The 17,092-nt window shown below is 41.8% G+C and overlaps 2 protein-coding genes across 12 annotated transcripts in view; one reads left to right on the top strand and one right to left on the bottom strand.

Annotated features, from left to right (window-relative positions):
- Positions 1-10,967, bottom strand: LOC104917568 (uncharacterized). 9 transcript variants are annotated; one of them, XM_085217970.1, is made up of 4 exons: positions 9,126-10,967; positions 4,150-4,289; positions 4,013-4,057; positions 1-967 (listed from the first exon to the last, which is right to left on the bottom strand). In XM_085217970.1, exon 1 carries the CDS (start codon positions 10,819-10,821, stop codon positions 9,592-9,594), a length of 1,230 nt encoding a protein of 409 aa, XP_085074096.1. In that variant the 5' UTR covers positions 10,822-10,967; the 3' UTR covers positions 1-967; positions 4,013-4,057; positions 4,150-4,289; positions 9,126-9,591. The 9 variants fall into 9 exon arrangements, with proteins under 9 accessions (XP_085074096.1, XP_085074088.1, XP_085074075.1 ...); XM_085217949.1 differs by lacking the exon at positions 1-967 and adding an exon at positions 1,096-2,568; XM_085217946.1 differs by lacking the exon at positions 1-967 and adding an exon at positions 3,710-3,925.
- The window catches only part of ZBED4 (zinc finger BED-type containing 4), a 23,889-nt gene continuing 16,887 nt past the window's right edge, over positions 10,091-17,092 (top strand). The window contains exons 1-3 of one of the 3 annotated variants that reach the window (XM_085217850.1): positions 10,252-10,468; positions 11,047-11,148; positions 15,541-15,615. The gene's annotated coding sequence lies outside the window, so the exon portion shown is untranslated. The other 2 variants (XM_085217845.1, XM_085217861.1) reach the window with 2 other exon arrangements.

Raw genomic sequence — 17,092 nt, forward strand, 5'->3', positions numbered from 1 at the left:
TACGAGTAATCGGTATTTATTATTTCTTTGGGCAAAGTTCAAGCTGGAGCTTAGAAAATTCGCTTCAATTTGCTCTCCTGGGGTCTCTGGGTCATACTTATACTTTTGGGTAACGATAATAACCTTCCATTTTGGCCGAGCACAGTTGTGTCAGCTGTAGCTCTCCCTGCAAAGGCTGCCCTTTGTTATTATGTATCATTTTTAGGAAAGACATTATAGCCCTATTGGAGATGTGAATGATTTTGCTGTCGGCGTCCATAGGATAGCTGCACCCACACACTCAGAGAATCCCTTTTGAGCCAGCCAGGCTACGACCAGCACTTATGTTTCACAGAACGGGTCCTGTGTGCAGTAGGAAGGAAAGCAGCAAAGAATGGGTATGATGTTTGCTGCCCCTCTCTAGCAACCATCACTCAATGCCTCCTTCAGAACAACCTCCTAACTCTTTCTCACCCTACCTAGTTTCTACCACTGCTGTTTGCCCACCCCCAGCAGCAGTCACTCCAACAGTAAATCTGTGCCTAGAAGATCAGAAATAGATACACCTATCATTACTTAGTTGTGGAAAGTCAATCAAGGTCCAGAGAGCTTAAGTCACTTATTTCAGGAAATTCTGTACAACAGGAAGCATCAGTAGCTTCTAACTCATTTTCCTTATCAGGCACCATCCACTGGGCTGATCTCTAGCAAAGCAGGAGCTTACAAGAGCCAACATTTGAGTGTTGCACTCAACCTAGATAAAAATCAAGGATCAAACTGACCCAGCAATTTCAATTTCTCAATTAAAAAAAAAAAAACCAAAAAGATTGGATAAACTGTATAGGTCATATAGGTCATCTGGTTGTTGGTGTACTGCTTTTAAGGAATTGCTCTCTGGTTTTATCACTTACATGACCATGCATACCATCAGTCTCAGAAATTTTACAGCAGATCAGTTGAAATGAATGAAGTTGCACTGGAATTCAGCCTGCAATAGTAAATAGGAAGCAGCGCTCTAAATCATATATATGTTAGTGCACACTCTAGTTGTAAAAATGACTAGAAATGATAAATACTGTCAAGAAGCTAATAATAAGTATAATAAAACTCCATCTATGATAGAAAACATGTTTTTTTTCCATCTTTTAAGTGATAATCCATGTGTATCTGTCTTGCAGCTGTACAAATGCTTTACAACTGGAGACAAGCTTTCCACAGAACTTGATGGCATCCATATTCCTCCCATGTCTGATGCACAAGTCAGCCTGGCACTCTTCCAGTTTCCTTTTTCTGCCAGGTATATTACAGCATTCCATAGCTGCACATCCCTTCAATAAGACAGCATTCCATATATGTATTTGTTCCATTTAACTATCTTTTTGCTGTCTGATCTTATGCTTTATTCTCCAGTATTCTATTTATGTGACTTTCTTGAGATTCATCTTCCAGCTCTCCCTGCCCTGTATGTAGGGCATGTTTGGTAACCATAATGCGTCATGTCTGAAACTTCACGCTGATAAAACCAGGAAGCGGCACTTCCAAAATCATTTCATTATAGAGGCGGCATCATTGATTGCCATGACCTATTGAGCAAGGAGTTATACCACAGCCTGAATCGATCAGAATGATGTGTTACAGTGCCAGGACCCGATCTCCTAACAGATCTGAAATGAGAGTCTTCTAATCTACTTTAGCATAATACAGAAAGGCCTCCAGGATCCTTAGATTCTCTGCAGAGTTTCAAGACTGCTGAGCTTCATTTCCTGGTGCCTGTGCTGAAGATGTTAACCCCACTTCAAATTAATAACTTACAGGCAGGGTTCATCGCTGCTCTTGATACCCTCAATTACCTTCAGGAGTGAGTGAGGTATGAGGACTTCTCCTATAGACTAGCTAGGCTCTGACACAGAATACACATAATCTTGATACACTGCTTCACAGCAGCAGCACAGAGATCCTAACAGGCCTGACATGAACCACCTCTCACTGACATTGTAGCCTACCAGATCAGGATCCTCAATGTTAAATACCAGTAGGTTAGCGCATATTCTTTCAAAATGCAACAGTGCACTGTATTATCTGGTATATTTGACAAGACCTAAGCACACACTTCTATAATCTCAAAGATTTGTTTCTTTCCTGTTTCATCTCACTAGTGAGAGTGCCTCAAAATAGTACTCATTCCATTTTTGGAAAAGGAGGAAATGACTCTAACAGATGCCACATAATTTCAAGCAAAAAGAAAAAGTTCAGAGGGCAGCAAGACCCTCACAGTTTTGGTGGTTTTTTTGGCACTAGCTAAGTGAGTGTATGGTTTTGATCCCACTCCATCACAATCTTCACACCCCTGCTTGGCAGCATCAGGTTTTGATTCAAGTTGCCACTGCTGACTCACTGTGCGAGAAAGATCTTTATAGATGGGATATCTCCTGCTTACCAGCTTTCACCTGTGCTGGTTAACAAATTCTCCAGTGAAGTATTTCAAGATGAAAGAATCACGTAAACATAAAGGCTGTTCATCTGCTTTGGCATCCTCTTCCCTTGCAGAATGAAGTTTTGAGACGTTGCTACACAGCTCAAGTATATCACCTGCAGAGTAACATCTTTGTTCCAGATTAAAAGAGACCAACTCAAGGCTTGCTGCTGCACTTAAGTTTTGGCAGTGGTACTACTCTTCACTGGTGGAACTCAACTCTATTCTCCTCTCCCTGTATGAGCAGCAGGCTGCCAAAATGAAAAGAAAGAGCCGTATCCCACTCCACACATTCTTTAGAACCTGCAAGAATCCTGAAATATAGGTTTTGGTCTGCCATAACATATGTGTGGGTCTTCATCCTATCATGACAATTCTGCCTAACCTTTTTAAGACTTGCAACAACTCTGAATAATTCTGCAAACTAAACGATCCATATAAAGTGTCCAAAGCCTGGCTTCCCCACTATGTGGTTTACCTCTTCACACTCACCAATACATAATTAATATTCTCCCTGGAATGCTGCCTAGTAATATACAACGTTACTATGGTTCCTCACATCCAGCAGGGACATCCTTTTCCATTTCACTTACCTCATCAGTTGTGGCACTGACAAATTACTCAAGGAGCATGACTGTGCAGGGCCAGGTGTTCTCAAAAGAACGGTTGTTCCCAAACCTCAGAAGCCAGGATAGCATGCACTGTGGATAGGATCCTCAACCCTACTGTGCTCAACACATTACAGTAACAAGCTGATAACCCACATTTGCCCTCAGTCTATGAAGTGGTATAGTTTCCCTGCATCTGATCCTTGGGAACTACTTAACTGAAAGACAAATCCATGTACCCCCTAAGTATCACTGATCCATCCGCTAGATATCAACAATACTTTGGCAGAAAGACTTATTTCTGTTTTGTACAAGATTGAGTGGGATTTATGGTCAAAAGCCCTAGCTGACAATTCCAAAATAAGGATGAACCTTTTTGGCTTTGAATATGGAAGAAAAGTCTTGAGCCTTTTTGCCACTAGAGGATTAGTGAATATCTTCTTTGTTCTTTGGCCAAGAAGAAGCATGCCTTTTCCTTTTAATTCCTCTGGACATGTTTTGACAAAAGGTTAAGATGAAATAATATAGGTGTTCATCTACATTCACTAATTTCTACAGAAACAAAGTTTTTTTTGTTTGTTTGTTTCTTCTGGCCACACTAACTTATGTTCTATATGCATCATCCTTCTCTTCCTTGGAAAGAAAGTGGTTCTTTATAAAATTGATAAGGTGACCCTTTATTTCTCCAGAATAGTTCAAGGTGATCCAAAACAACAGCCTTCTCTGAAATGAGTTTCAAAACAGACTGCACTGTCAGTGCCTCTTGTGGTACTGATAAAGACTGAGCCCTTTTATCATCTGAGTTCCACCAGATGCTACATCACTGCTTGCTAATAGCTCTGTAACTTGCATCTGCTAAGCAGTCCTGTGGAATGTTATCTATAGATAATACTTAAAGACCATTTGACAGAGTGGTCTTTAGGCTGTACAGCTGCTATGCAAAGGCCCTTACCTTATTTCCATTTAAGCATCTGGATGAACTACAGCTTGAAGTCACCTACAGCAAGAAGAGGTTTGTAGCCTGTCACTTGCAACCAGAACAATATGTTTAACAGTTCTTGGAGAGGCAGAATTGACAGGGAAACCTACTTTCTTCCTTCTTTATCCTTCTGCTGTCTTGACTCCTTTAACACCACTGAGATTTTGCAGTTACACAGATCTCTGCAAAATGTGCTCATAACATTTGTATGATGGAAGGAAGATGGGGCTTGAACTCACTCCTGCAGACACTGCAAAGATGGGAAAAACAAAACAAAACAGTATTAAGATATATGTTAAAGCTTGTATATGTTACATTTCAGAAAAAAATTCATCAGAGTAATTTCTATTTTCACAAAATGCTGCACCAAAAGCACAGGGCTTACCCATTTGCTTATCTGTAGGTTGTCTAAATAGCAGAATAGCAATGTGTTTAATGAAGAGGATACAATATACACATCCTTTGTGAATCAGGACAGATAACCACAGAACTTGCATCAACCACACTGCTGAAATTTCAGGATTGCTTTGAGGTAAGACTGAGAAGCAGATCAGGGAGAAGAAAATCTGAAAGCTATGTTGCTTTTTAAACCTGATTATTTAAAAAAAAAAAAAAAAAACACAAAGAAATCCCAACCCTTTGAGCAAAATTCTTTGCACTCATGTATGTATAATGATACTGTTATTTACAAAAGAGCAGACTGAGCCGTATACAAGGAACCCCATCTCTCATCATTGTCTCTTCAGCATTAATAATTCAACTCCTGGCATTTAATGTTTGGTACCTTCAATATATTCTGTACAGTAGCTTTACCTGCAGAAGTCTTTTTGGGAAACTATCCTTGCCAAATGGTAACTGCCATCCTAATAATCCTTCACAAACAGATGAAGGATTTTCTCTCTAGCCCCCTGAACTACCTCACTCCACAACCAGATGAGCACAATTTATGTGAATGTATATCAAAAAGCAGCCACAGAGAAGGAAAGAAAAAAAAAAAAGTGCTCTGCAAACAAAGACTTTGACACAATGTATTTCTCAAACCAATCATCATTTTTTATGCTTGTTCTCCTCATCAGGTTTGGGTTTTGAAAGATTTTTCATTTAACATGAATTTGAATAAATTTAAGCAAGCACCATGTAAGCAGCATGACTACATACACATTCTTAATTTCTCTCAACCCTTTCCTACTCTCTGTTCCTTTCCTGTATCCTGGATTCAGCCTTTATTCAAAGAAAGAAAGAAATCTTGCTCGCTGCCTCCATCAAGTTTGATAACTCAGAAACTTAATTTAATAAATTTCTTGCTGTCAGTATCAAAGCTCTTACCATGTAACAAAGCACAAATTTTGAGCACTCTTCCAAGTTAGGTCACTCACAAAGGTAAACCACCAAGAAAGAATCCAGTGTTAATACTGAGTTAATACTTTAGCTCTTATATAATTAAATTAAAATTCAATCAGAAATGAGACAAATCCAGTCTTAATTAGTTTACTACCTCTTCCTCATTCATTTGGAAGACAGACCTGGTCTGCAGATGATTAAGATGATATGCAGTGGAGGAAGCCTTGCTGTGAGAATCTCTAGTCATTTACTGCTGAAGTAATCCCAAAATAGATGGGCTCATTCAGAATTAAAGCCCTGTCTTCTCACCTATGTGGGGAAAGGCTACAAAGCAAGGCAGCATCAAAATCCAGAGAAGAAAAAATGAAATGAAAAAAGTCAGTCATGACATACATGCAAACATAAACAAGAAAACCAGATGTAGCTCACTGCTTCAGGAAAAAGAAAAAAAAAAAAAAGAAAGAATCCAAAGAAAGATATGCCGTGTTCAGAGAAATCCAATACTTGTATGTATCGGATACAAGCAAGCAGTATTGAGAAGGTTTTCTTTGCCTTGTCTCAGACCTGGCTACTTTGGCCAGTGCCTGATGCATCTCTCTATTATTCATATATACCTTCCAAAATCACATACATACAAGTCAGTATACAGTATGGCTTCATATAAGAGAGAATCTTAAGATGCAAAAAAGAAAACAAAAAACAAACAAACAAACAAAAAAAAACAACAAAACCAAAAACCCATGCCACAAAAATACGATCTTCAACTGGAGTATTCCTGATGAATGCGTTCCAGCATCATCCTCACCCCACACAAAGGCCAAGCACAAATAAGTCCTCTGAATATCGTGTCATATGTACAACTCCTTGCCAAAATTACATACTTACATTGCTGATGTGCCATTAATCCAAGATGATACAGAGATTAGCCAGATGTTTATAACAAATTAGGTAACTAACAGGAAAGCACAAAGGCATCATGGTTTTGACAGTGCATATTGCTTAAAGTTACACACAACCACTGTGTAATCATTCACTTTTTCTTTTCTGATCATCCAGCTTGACAGCTTGGATATGATAAGTTTAGCCAAGTGCCCACTGAAGTTTATGGAGTACATATGCTAAATATATAAGCACTCTCATTATAACTAACTTAAGTGTTCTTAGAAACCATACCTCTGCGATACTAAATTGGACTTCTGAATTTAGTACTACTGATCTTTATCTTAAGGTTTTGATTTTGAGTCACCATTGTCTACACAGAGTCCTGGAAGAGGATGTAGTCTATACAAGCAGAAAAAATCTTAAAAAAAAAAAAGATTGTTTTATTTAATATACTATCTCAGTGCATACAAGAAGCAGCAATTATTTGTGCTCAAATGTGTGAAGAATTATGATTTAATATAGTTTTTGTCTTAATGATTTAATATGGAAAATGCATTACTGATATATAAGTTGTTTATGATAAAATCAAACGCTTGAGTGATTTGGATATTAAATAAGCTTATCAGAGCAATTTTAGAAATCAATTCTGCTGAAATGAGGTAACAGCAGCAAAATGGTTATTGCTCCCAACACTGGCATAATGTTATGCTGGCATATTGGCAAAGTGTCTCCAGTAGAAAACAAATTCAAGAAGACAGAACTACATAAATTTATCATTCCACTATCAGTGTTATCACTACTACCATGGATGAAAAACTCAAGCGTAGCTCAATGGCTGGAGAGACTCTGGGACCACAGAACACAAAGCTGTTTGCAGCAACTGAATCTCTACAACTGTCTCTAACTTCTAACAGAATATTGACAGAGAAACAAATACATTTAAGGAATATTCACGTTCTGTCACAGTAGAAGAGGACATTAAGCTGTCATGTAGTTGATATCCCTTGTATCGACAGTGACAGTTACTTATTGTTACTGCAGTGACATTTCCTTGTTTTCTGAACCTGTAACACCCCATCCTCTGGAGAATCCATGTAACTTCTTTGGGAGCATGCTCTCTCTGATTTACGACATTCCACAAAACACAACAGGGAGCCAGATATTCTGCAGTTTACTCCAGAGACTGAGAAATGAACTTCAGATATTCATTTCATATCAGATCACTTTTAATTCACGTTGGGTTAAGTTAAGAGTGCAAATAAAGGCATTTATTCACAATACATGAAACAAAAATTTATAAAATAGAGGTAGGATAATACTCTGAGGATAAATAAGAATTTTAGTTACTTACTGATCAAGATGCCTTACACAGACTTTTATAATATCCACCTTGTTAATGGATTACCCTTTTTTTTTCCCAACCCCCTGCATATTTACACCTGAATGCTTTATGGAGAATCTGCAACCTTAGACTAGCACTTCAGCACTGCTGCAACACCCACCACAAGCCGGCAGTCTGGAGCCCGCCCCAGGAACTGCAGTCACTTTCCTTCCTTGCAGTCATGTCATCAGATCACCATCACTTCTTTGTTTTATTCTTCACATTAATTTATAGCTTGTGAAGAATTTCTCCAGTCCCTGTTTGCTCACACTGTTGAGACTGACTTTTGTTAAACTTCCAGTATATTTTTGTAAAACAGAGAAAAGTTGCATCCATTTCACCCAGACAATATATGATATACATCTACACACTGACTGGTTATCAGTAACTTAGGATTTAAAGAAATTATCAACTTTCATGAATTTCAACTTTCATTAACTCTTACTGACATTTTCATAACAGGTTGTATGAAAAAATGAAGAGGTTCAGAAAAACGCTGATGGAAGCAGCGGAAAGAGCACAACAGGGGTTTCCTGTCTTTTTAAGTTTACTGTACATTTTTATTCTTCAACTATAAATTGTAAACTCTTGAAAGTTAAAGCCATTACAGAAATAAAATAAAGCTGTCACATATTCATATGCCTTCCGTGGCATGCTGAGAGTAACTACAAAATTCCAAGTATAATTCAACATTGCTACAGTTTTATTTCATTAAGAGGTGTTTTTTGAGAAGATATATTTCTACTTCTTAATATTGCATGCTAAATAATCACCATATTAACACACCAGCAACAAGAGTATTTTTAGCTAAGTTCCCATATCTTTCATTGAGTCCATCTGATCAATCTGGCCAAGACAAAATTCTGTGCTTAGACAGCTGTTGTCATATTGATGCATTGTTGTAACATGGAAAATGAGGCAAGTCAGAGTAACTTTGCCTTAAATCACCTTGGCCTCGATATTTTATATTAGCAGTTCAACTGTACTGGTAAAAACATACTGTCAGTTATGAGTGGAATGAACATGGAATGAAGGGCTGTTACTACCCACTCTTAATACTTACTTTGTTGCAAGTCTGAGCAGCATGAATGAAAAAGACTTTGCAAGAGACCTCCAAAGGAAGCATCAACTGCAACAGCTCATTTACTTTGTTTACCAGAATCATTCTTTAGATACACAAATACTATAGAAATACAGCATATACAGTGGTATAGAAAATACATTCTAGAGCTCCACTGTTCCAAATCAAAAAGGGATCAGCTAATCTGCTGGTTTTTGTTTTCCTCCAGATATTGATCTATGCCCAATAAAACATTTCAGACTACATTTGTTCAAGTAAAAAAAATAAAATAAAAAAAATCAGCTAACTGATAAAGACGCTCAGATCAAGAAACATGTACTTGCATAAACGCACTGGCTGGAGAGAAGTAGCTTCTTTCTCTAAGCACAGTCTTAATTTAGTTTTAAAGAGCAGCATCTTACCATTACTGTTGCTACTGTTTTTCTCCTGCCAGTATTGCAGACGCTGGAGTCAAAGCAGTAGCCATCTACGACTGCCACCAGGAATTCGACAACAAATGCTCAAGCTTCACCACATCACATCTTCATCCATCTCTATAGAACAACACGCGTTAGAAAACAGCACATCAGCACACATCGCTCCCATCTTGACAGAGAAGCACAGCTCACCCAATGCCCTCGCGGCCTGAGCAGTTCTCCTCGGGCAGGAGGGCAGCGGCAGGGCGTTACCCAGGAGAACGCCTAGATGGCAAGCACATAGAGTACCGCTGCTCAGCTGGAACCGACACAGCGCACAGCCCTGACCCGGAGCAGCTCTCCCTATGCTACGGAGGCGATCCCATCCAAACGCCGTGAGGCGCCCTAAAGCAGGTAGCGGGCAGGGGGCAGAGCTACACACAGCTATACAGAGCCAAATGCGTGAAGGCTATTAGACCACAAACACGCAGATCTTAAGAAACAAACATATACAACAGCCATCGAATCCTCCGACACAGGAGAGAACGCCTCTCAGCTCGGCGGCGCCCACCCGCTCGACGTGCTGCGGACCGGAGCCACCCACCCGGCCGGGCCTGCAGAGGGTCCGAGTCCCACTGCGGCCACCGCCGAGCGCGCTGCGAAGCACCGGCTGCCTCAGCCAGGAGCTGGGATGAGCCGCAGCCTCGGCAACCCCCGGCCGGCCCCGACCCCGAGCCAGCTTTACAGCTACAGCCGCCCCACGGGACCCAGAGGAGAAGGCCTCGTCCCACTGCCCGAATCCGGATGGCGCAGTCGCCCGCCGAGGCCCCGGGGGCGGCCATTTTGAGGCCCGGCGGATGACATGTTGTGCGTCGTGCGTGCCGCCGCTCGACGGTTGCGGGGCCGCCCCCCGCGCCCGGCGCCTGCGCAGCGCGCCCTGTGGCGGCCGAGCCGGGGCAGCCTGCTCAGCGCCGCGGCGGCGGCGGCGGCTGGAGACAAAGCGCCCAGCTAATGAATGGGACGGGCCCGCCCGGCCCTTCCTTTTAACTCCTTCGGGCCCGGCCGGGCGGCGGCGGCAGCGGCGACCTCCGGCTTTCCCTACGGCGGCCGCCCGGGGAGGTGAGTGGCCCCGTTCCGGCACCGGGAAGGGGCCGGGCAGGGCAGGGCGCTCCGGCTCTCTCCGCCCCGCCGCCGCCCGCTCTCTGCCTCCGCAGCGCCGGTGCCTACGGGCCGCGGCCCCGCGCACCGGGCCCAATAGCGCCCCGTCCCGCTCGGGAGCGCCAGCGGGACAGTGGCGGCAGGGCTTGCGGGGGGCGTGCGGCGGGCAGGAAGCGGGGAGTAGGCCGGCGGTGCGGGCTCCATTGTCTGCGGGGCCCTGGGAAGGGGCTCCGGCGGGCCGGGCTGCGGAGGGGGGCGCCGCTCCCCAGGGAGCCGCAGGGCCGTGCCGCCCCCCCCGTCCGACCCGGGGTCTCCACGGAGCCGTCGGGCTTTGTGCGGGCCTGCCGGGTCGGCGGCACCCCTCCCACCTGGCCCGCCCCTGCGGGAGGCCGCGGGAGCCGGGCCCCGGTGGGGATGGGAGGTGCCGGGACCATGTGGCCGCCGTCGGCCCCGTCCCAGATGGCCCCGGGGCGGGGGCAGCCCCTGCGGGAGCGTGGAGTCGGGCCCGGGCTGCGCGGAGGGGCCGGGAGGGCCGGGTGGTCATGGAAGCGTTTCTCCGGTACACGAGGGGACGGGGGAGGTGACCTCAGCCGCGGCGTAAGCAGCGCATCTCTTCCTGCGCCGTGCGGGGCTCCCAGCCCCGTCCTCCTTAGGCAGAGTCGCTGTTGGTACGCGTGGAGAAAGTGCGCGGCTCAACTTCAACACTCGCTCTTCTCATTCTCACTTCGGACGCCGTGTTTCGCTTAAAAATGTCTTCTGTAACTTCCAGGTCTGCGCCGAGGCAGTGCTGACAGCAGCCGCCGGCTGTATTGTAGTGGTCACGGAGTTTGGAGGGTGTCGTGTGCTCCCTGTGCTGCACATGCACTCTGCTGTAAGTGTCGAAGAGTTTCTTAATGCTAGGAAAGTCACAGCATTCAGAGAACGTTTTGCTTTAATGATGCTCAATACATTACTGTGAAGTTCAGTAGTGTTTGGCTCTCCCTGTTCTTCCTCAGTGCTCTGTGTAAGAGACTGTTGTGCCGTGTTTTGGAGGTGTCTCTGGGAGATGTCAGAAATTGAGCATGAGCTGTCACACTGCAACTGTCAACCCAAGCAGAGACAGGCTTCTCAGGCTGTCCTTAAGCGCTGCTTTCCATATGGCCCATCATGCACTTGTGAGTTTTGCTTTTTAAGAGAGGGAACATGGTTATTTTCTATACAAGGTTTTTCAAGAATTTGGTGTCTTCCTTAAAACAAGCCAGGTACTCTCAGGATGGTGTTTGCGTGCAGGGGGCAGCAGAGCCCCCAAGATGTCATCGACTGTCCCCAGGACACCAGGCTGCTGTTGGAAGGCTCGTACAGGTACTGGGTGGGGGCTTTCTGGTTATTATGTGCTATAAAATTTGGTTTGAGGGAAAAAAAGAATACACTGCTGGCAAAAGCAGCAGGAGTTCTTTTGTGGACTCCTGGAAATGCAGGTGTTGTCTGCTGGGGACAGGATGGACTGGGACTTGAGGTACAGCATGCTCTTGTGTGTGGTTGTTAGCTGTCTGCATCTTCCTAACAAGCGCTGAGGGATTGATAGTGTAGAAGTTCTCTGGAGTTAAAAAACAAATTGATAGAGAATAAGGAAAACAAAAGTAAATGAAATAGCTTTACTGAGCCTCTCAGAGAAGTGTGTTCCCTAAGCATTTGTGCTTTTTGACATCTGTAACTTGTTTGCTGATACGCTGTATGAAGCACAATTGTTACAGGTTCCACTGACAAGGTGGAAGTCAGCCTGCAGCAGTGGAGGGCTGAGCAGGTACTGGCTGAGCTTAGGGTCAGTGCTGTGCTTCTGGTACTCAGTGTATGCAGCCTCTACTTCTGTTTGGCTGTTTTGACTCCTCAATTAAGATCCTGCACTGATTGCAAACATTCTGAGCAAGCATTGTGTTTGCAGAAGGGCTCATGGTGTGGGATTGTGGTGGAGTGCAGAAGAGGGCTAAGTGTGTGTGGTATATCACCAAGGCTTATCATTTGGAAATAAGAAAGCAACTGAACTCTACAGGCGTTTATTTGAAATTGTCTCCATTTTAGGCTTTATTCATTACATGGAGTAAATGATACCGTCCTATCTATCAGTGATTCTTAAGAACAAGGTGTTACCAGAGGAAGTCCTGACAAAATCCTGGGTCATTAAGAATAGCTGCTGCTTTACATGGCCTTTGAGTGTGCTGTATCTCTTGTTTTCCTGTCCTTTTTCTTGGAAGCTGTTTTATTCTAATTTTCCGCAGCCCTAACCATAGTAAATTCTGTGAGATTTCTTTGTGGCTCTCAGAAAGTTTAAATCAAGAATTAACGTGGATGTTTTGGGTCATATCTCCCAACGCTTTGCTGTGTTTTCCACTCTCTGCCGTGGAGTCTCTATCAGAGCAGATTTTTCTAAGTCCTGTTTTGTGAAACTTGCTTTTAATTTGCACAAGTTCTCAACTTCCAAATGAGCATGATGGGTTTGCTGGTGTAATGTGCAATTAAAATAATCTGCTTTATGCAGATAGGTAGATTACACATGCGCATTAACTAACTTTCAGACAGAAAGCACTCTTATTCATAGTTTAGAATGGGGTTCTGCACAGTGTGGGCCATAGTGTTCATAATGTGTAATTCATCATCAAGTTTGACCTTTTTTTTTTCCTTAAATATGGACAGTTTGGGTATTTTTTATTAATATCAGCATAAATGAATGTGATTTGCATAGTATTTTCTGTTCTAGCATACACTTTTAATATAGGCTTCACAAAAAGGAGTTCTCTTGCATCTGGCAAATTGTTTTCTGTTTAGCTCTGGCTACTTGGTCTGTATTTGCTGCAGGCATCATCAATAACTGCCAACAGTTCTGAACTGTGAGATTGTTTAATTTCAACCAATTATTGAAAAAAACAGAGTCATTCCCATAACCTGAAGATAGCTTTTATGTGAAATGTGGAGTGTAAAGCACACACAAGAAGAACTAAAGCTTTTATCATTTTTTTTCAAAGCATAGAAACTGCTATCCAGAATTACATTGTGATAAATATTTTAAACATGATAGCAGAGTTTTGTTTGCTGTTTTTGTGATGAGACAGAGTGTAATGTGATAGTCTGTTAAAATAACAGTAGGGAAAGACCTTGGTTCTTAAGGGCCTTGTTTGTGTTCAAGTGTAATCATTCAGAAGAAATGACTTTTTTTTTTTTTTTTTTTATACTGAACACACAATGGATATTAGCCTTCTCTATTAGCCTTCTCTATAACTTCTGTAATATTAATTTTCAGCAGGTGTTGGCATAGGAAATATTACAGTATTACCATAATCTTTATTTAAACTCGCAAGCGGTGAGCTTTGTTTGGCCATTACTGCTCCCTACCTCTGTCCTCTTCCCCCTCCCAGTTTGCTTTGTAATGACATGTAGGACTGAACTATCATTCACTGAAGAGCTACTACCTCATTTTTATGGCTGTTTGAAAACTGTCTGGATCTCTCATTTTCCATTCCTGTTTACTAATTTGTGGTCAATTCTGCCCCACAGGTGTATTCTTCCCTCCGTGCAATGGAGTCATTTCTATTCAGTTGCTCTGATTTTCTGCTGTATGTGCCTTCCTGAATTTGTTTTTGCCTCTAAAGAAAAGAAGATTAGATGCATATAAAGTGACTTTTTTTCTTTGTTATTTTCACTAAAAGAAATGATCAGGAGAACCCAAACGTTTACTTTGAATGAAATGTTTGGCCCAGCCTGAAACTATTTTATTGTCATCATTAATGAATGAAAGAATGAGAATGGAAGTTGCTGTTTGTTTTGTTTGTTTGTTTGTTTTAGACACCAGGAAGGGTGAAGATGGTGCATTCGTACCCTTTCTTACCTATAGTCTGATGGCTCTAGAATTGCAAGGAATGTGGGAGAGCCAGGTTTGCTTCCCCTCCCTGCCCCAGGACCTGAATCCGCATCTCCCAGAGCTCCCTAAGGAGCCGGGAGCCATGGGAATGGGGTGGGTCTGCTCACCTCACTGACACCTTCTGCTTGTGCACGAAAATGTCACCTTGTAGAAGGGACAGCCGAAGGTCTCAGCAGTCAAGTTAGCAGGCACAGAGCTTGGAAGATGTTCTTACTTGCTGGACAAAGTATGGATCTATTTTTAAGTGCAGATATCAGTAAAAGACCTTTCACATAGTACATCTGCTAATGCATGGTAAGCATGCAACCAGGATTTTCCTTCTCAAAAGGAGATTCTCAAAAAATACATGTATTTATACACAATTGATTCACAGTTTAACGTGCAGTAAGCACTGATTGCTGGGAAAGATGCTTCCCTGTTGGTGCTTGGTCTGAATCTTCATAAGAGGATGACGCCTCATCCATTAAGCACTGCAGAATTCAGCTTTTTAAAATTCTTATTTAATTATTAATTTGCATTCGGATTTGGAGTAGACAATGATGTGTACTGGATTTTATGAGATTGCAGAAGATACCTTGCTGATGTTCTGGTGGCTTTTGTTTTGTTTTTTAACATATCGGGGCAATGAAACAGCCAGAGACTCTGCACTGTGAAGCTTGTGTCTGTGTGGTCAGTGGGGCTAGAGAAATATTCCCCGTGATAGACCATTATGCTGTTTTTTGGTGCCTTGCCAAAATTTTGACTTAATATACTCTGCTTGTATTCATTCCTTTCTTGTATGTGGGGAATTATAATCTTGTGCTTATCCTATGTTACCACATGTTGGTTAATAACCATGCTAGGTGCAGTGTGTAAGCAATGCATTCGGCTCAGGAAGGGAAGCACAAGCTTCCAGGTGAATCCTGTAGTGCATTAAAAGGTGCCAACAGGCTCCCTTGAGCTGTTGTAATGTAGTGCAGACTACATCAGTGAGAAGTGAGTTTGTTACATTGGCTTCGTTTTGGAGAGTAAAATGTCATATTGTCACTCCTAAGCAGAAAAAGAATCCATGGAACACCAAGACATGTACAGAAAATGTCTTTTAATATTTTTGCATATTTATTATTGGCTTTGCTGTTATTTTTTTGTTTTGGGGCCCTAGTGTTGAAAACATCTAATTTTTCCTGACACTCATATGAGTAAATAACCCCCCTACACCCCTACTCCCTCCCCTTGTTTTGTTTCTTTTTTCAAAATCCCAAGTCTTCATGAGTACAGCTCTTGGAGCTATGATCTGAAGAGAAATTTGTAATGTCCCACGACTCACTGCTATAACAGATGACGTGACTAAAAAGCTCTATTTAAAAGGAATTACTTTCTTCTTTTCCTTAGATACAATCATCTTTAAGTTTGAGTAACAAGTATTTAACCTCAAATGAAGCTTCCTGCATGCAGCGGAACAGATATGTAAGTTTCTTTGTTTTTTTGTTTTTCCCTTGTTTATCAGTTAGTGGATAGCTTGCTTGTTTGCTTAGGGTCTTATATTATTGTTGTTAGTATTAATTTAGAGTAAGCCAATAGATAAGGGGCATGAAAAATAATGTATTTGAATTGGCTTGTATGGAGCTTAGTAATTTAGCAGGAGGTTTGTGTGAGTGTCTGAGATTTAAAAATTAACATTGTAAGCCTGGATATCTTTACAGTGTTACATTAATAGTAACTGGCGTATGATTTATGGTGCACCTCCTACTCTGTGGTAACAGCTGACATGTATACATCCTCACTCTGCAGTTTACCTCCTGAAAAAGAGGGAAGTAACTTGCATGCTCTACATTCATCCCATGCCCCAAGTGCAATTGCCTCATTCAAGGGTTTTTGTTTTGTTTTGTTTTGCATTCTCACTGATCAGAGTAAACTTAGGTATTTTCTTCTAAGGTTTTTGTCAGAAATAATTTTTTTCTTTATACATTCAGTTTGAATTGTGGCTACAGATTTTTGGAAGTTAAAATTAATTTCATGCCTAAAAAAAATATGAAGATTAACAATTACGTGTAGATTAACACTGTTATTTTTGTACAATGTTTCAGATAATGCTACTCCTCCCCATGTCTCCTCCAATAAAAACAGTTCAACTTTGGCTATGTGATTTGCTAACATGCATTTTAGTGTGGACAAAAAGTTTAAAACAAAAAATGCTGAGCAAGGAAGTCTTGGTAGAGTCATTAGGACTAACCACCATAGGAAACACCATAGGAAAGTAGAATAAAAACATGATTCAGATTAATTTCTTGGAGGAAAGCTTTCCTAGGTTGTACACGCAGAATATGTGGAGGATTTTGTTACGTACTAAGACTGCTTGTGGATGTTTCTTTGTCAAGAGTGTAAGCAAAACTAATTGCTAGTGCTTTTGAAGTCCATAGCATTCCAGCCAAAGAACTGGAAAGAGCAGTCATCATTTGCAGCAGCCTGTTGAGTCAATTCTTGATCACTGTAAAGGAATCTTAGAAAAGGGATGATTGCGTTTCACAGAATATTTAGAAGTTCACTCATATTTGATGCTGAATTCTAATACACTCATCTAAGGATCACTTTGTACTGTTTCATTGTGTGATGTCAAGCACCGTAGATTTTTATAGTTCTACCTGAAGTGGCTCTCAAGGCTAAAACCATCCAGGGAAAATATCCATTCTAGTATTACTTGTCGACTAAAAATGAATATCTTGCTTTAGTATCTCCAATAACTTTTTTTTTTTTTTTTTTTTTTTTTTTTTTTTTTGGTATTACAATCTAGATGATATAAGTGTTGACTGCAATTTGGATTGTTCTGGTTGACAGCAAAATCTTTAAGTGGTTAGTGCCAACATGAGCTCCAATAGAAAAATACATATATTTTATTACTTGTGTACTGATGTTTGTGTGCTTCTTCAAAATTCATATTGTTTTT

Source organism: Meleagris gallopavo, chromosome 1 (assembly GCF_905368555.1).
Source record: "Meleagris gallopavo chromosome 1, MGAL_WU_HG_1.1, whole genome shotgun sequence".
Classification (NCBI taxonomy): domain Eukaryota; kingdom Metazoa; phylum Chordata; class Aves; order Galliformes; family Phasianidae; genus Meleagris; species Meleagris gallopavo.

Bases quoted from the DNA above. Each gene is read 5' to 3' on its own strand.
- LOC104917568 (XM_085217970.1), bottom strand. From the start codon at position 10,821: ATGACCACCCGGCCCTCCCGGCCCCTCCGCGCAGCCCGGGCCCGACTC.